The 1,218-nt window shown below is 43.2% G+C and overlaps 1 protein-coding gene across 1 annotated transcript; it reads right to left on the bottom strand.

Moving 5' to 3' along the window:
- Positions 1 to 397: 397 nt before the first annotated feature.
- Positions 398 to 712, bottom strand: LOTGIDRAFT_60380 (hypothetical protein; the record flags this gene model as incomplete). The annotated part of the gene is made up of 1 exon (XM_009054823.1): positions 398 to 712. A coding segment is annotated over one exon (315 nt), but the record flags the coding sequence as incomplete, so codon positions are not given.
- Positions 713 to 1,218: the final 506 nt, after the last annotated feature.

Below are 1,218 nucleotides of genomic sequence, written 5' to 3'. Positions count from 1 at the left end.
TTTCTCATAGTAGGGTTTTTTGGTTTGTTTATTGTTTCATTGCAAGTTTCTCAACTTAATGTGGATTGTTAATGGAAACTGACTTTTTTCACTCTTTTAAGAGAATTTGGATGGCCCTGAAAAGGGCCGTTTAGTTGGAGGTTTTTCGGCCAAGTCTAAGCTGAAGATGTTGAACTTAGGCCTTTTTAGCAGCGGTCTTTTTTTTTGGTGAAGCCTTTTTGGGTTTGACAGTTTTAACCTTTTTGGGCGTTTTCACCTTCTTGGGAGCAGCTTTTTTAGGTTTGGCAGCTGTCTTCTTGGCACCGGCGACTTTGGTCTTTTTGGGTGTAGCTGTCTTCTTGGTGGTAGTTTTCTTGGCTTTTGGCTTCTTTGGTGTAGAGGCTTTCTTGGCAGCAGGCTTCTTGGCGGCGACTTTTTTCACCTTGCTGGGTTTCTCGCTTTTGCTTTCACCGAGTTTGAAGGAACCGGCAGCCCCAGTGCCTTTCGACTGCTTCAGGGTACCAGCTTTGACGCCGTTTTTCAAAGCGTTCTTTATTCTGGAGTTAACTGCTTTCAGGTCTGTGCCGACTTTGTAGTTTGCCATGACGTACTTCAAAATGGCTTGTCTGGAGGAGCCGCCCCTTTCCTTCAAGGAAGCGACTGCAGCCTTGATCATATCTACATATTTCGGGTGAGCAGCTGGCACCTTAGGCTTTGCTGAGGTCTTCTTCTTGGGTGATTTGTGAACGGGAGCAAGGCTGCGTCAGTCATCTTGGATTGCTTCTTGCGAACGTCGTTCTTCTTCTGTGTACGAGAGGAAAATGAATAGACTAAACGCGTGTATTGTGTAGACCCATACAAGTAAAGCGCGGACTTGATAGTGAGCACGCCTTAATTTTACCTGGTTTTGACTTGAGATAAATCTTGTGTTTGTAATTTCATGACAAATACGTATTTCAAGGGTCATTTTTGCTAATTTTCCCAAAAATTAGACTTAACCTGGTCAAAGAAACATTTGTCTACTATACCATTCTCATACTGTGAGGAAATTGGCAATATTTGAACTCAAATCACGGTTTTTTAGAGCCCGACTTTTCCTTTTCGTCCGTTTCAGTAGTGAAAAAGACCCAACTTTCACTCCAGTTCCGTAACACAGGGCAGGTAAGTGACTTTGGGAGGGCTAAATAGGTGCAAATATCAGTCCACTAGACTTTTTCATAAGTTTGAGCAATCTCCCAC

The sequence above is a fragment of the Lottia gigantea genome (assembly GCF_000327385.1).
Source record: "Lottia gigantea unplaced genomic scaffold LOTGIsca_2263, whole genome shotgun sequence".
NCBI classification, from domain to species: Eukaryota; Metazoa; Mollusca; class Gastropoda; family Lottiidae; genus Lottia; species Lottia gigantea.
The sequence above is the reverse complement of the archived record's forward strand: the minus strand, read 5'-3'. Positions and strand labels throughout refer to the sequence as shown.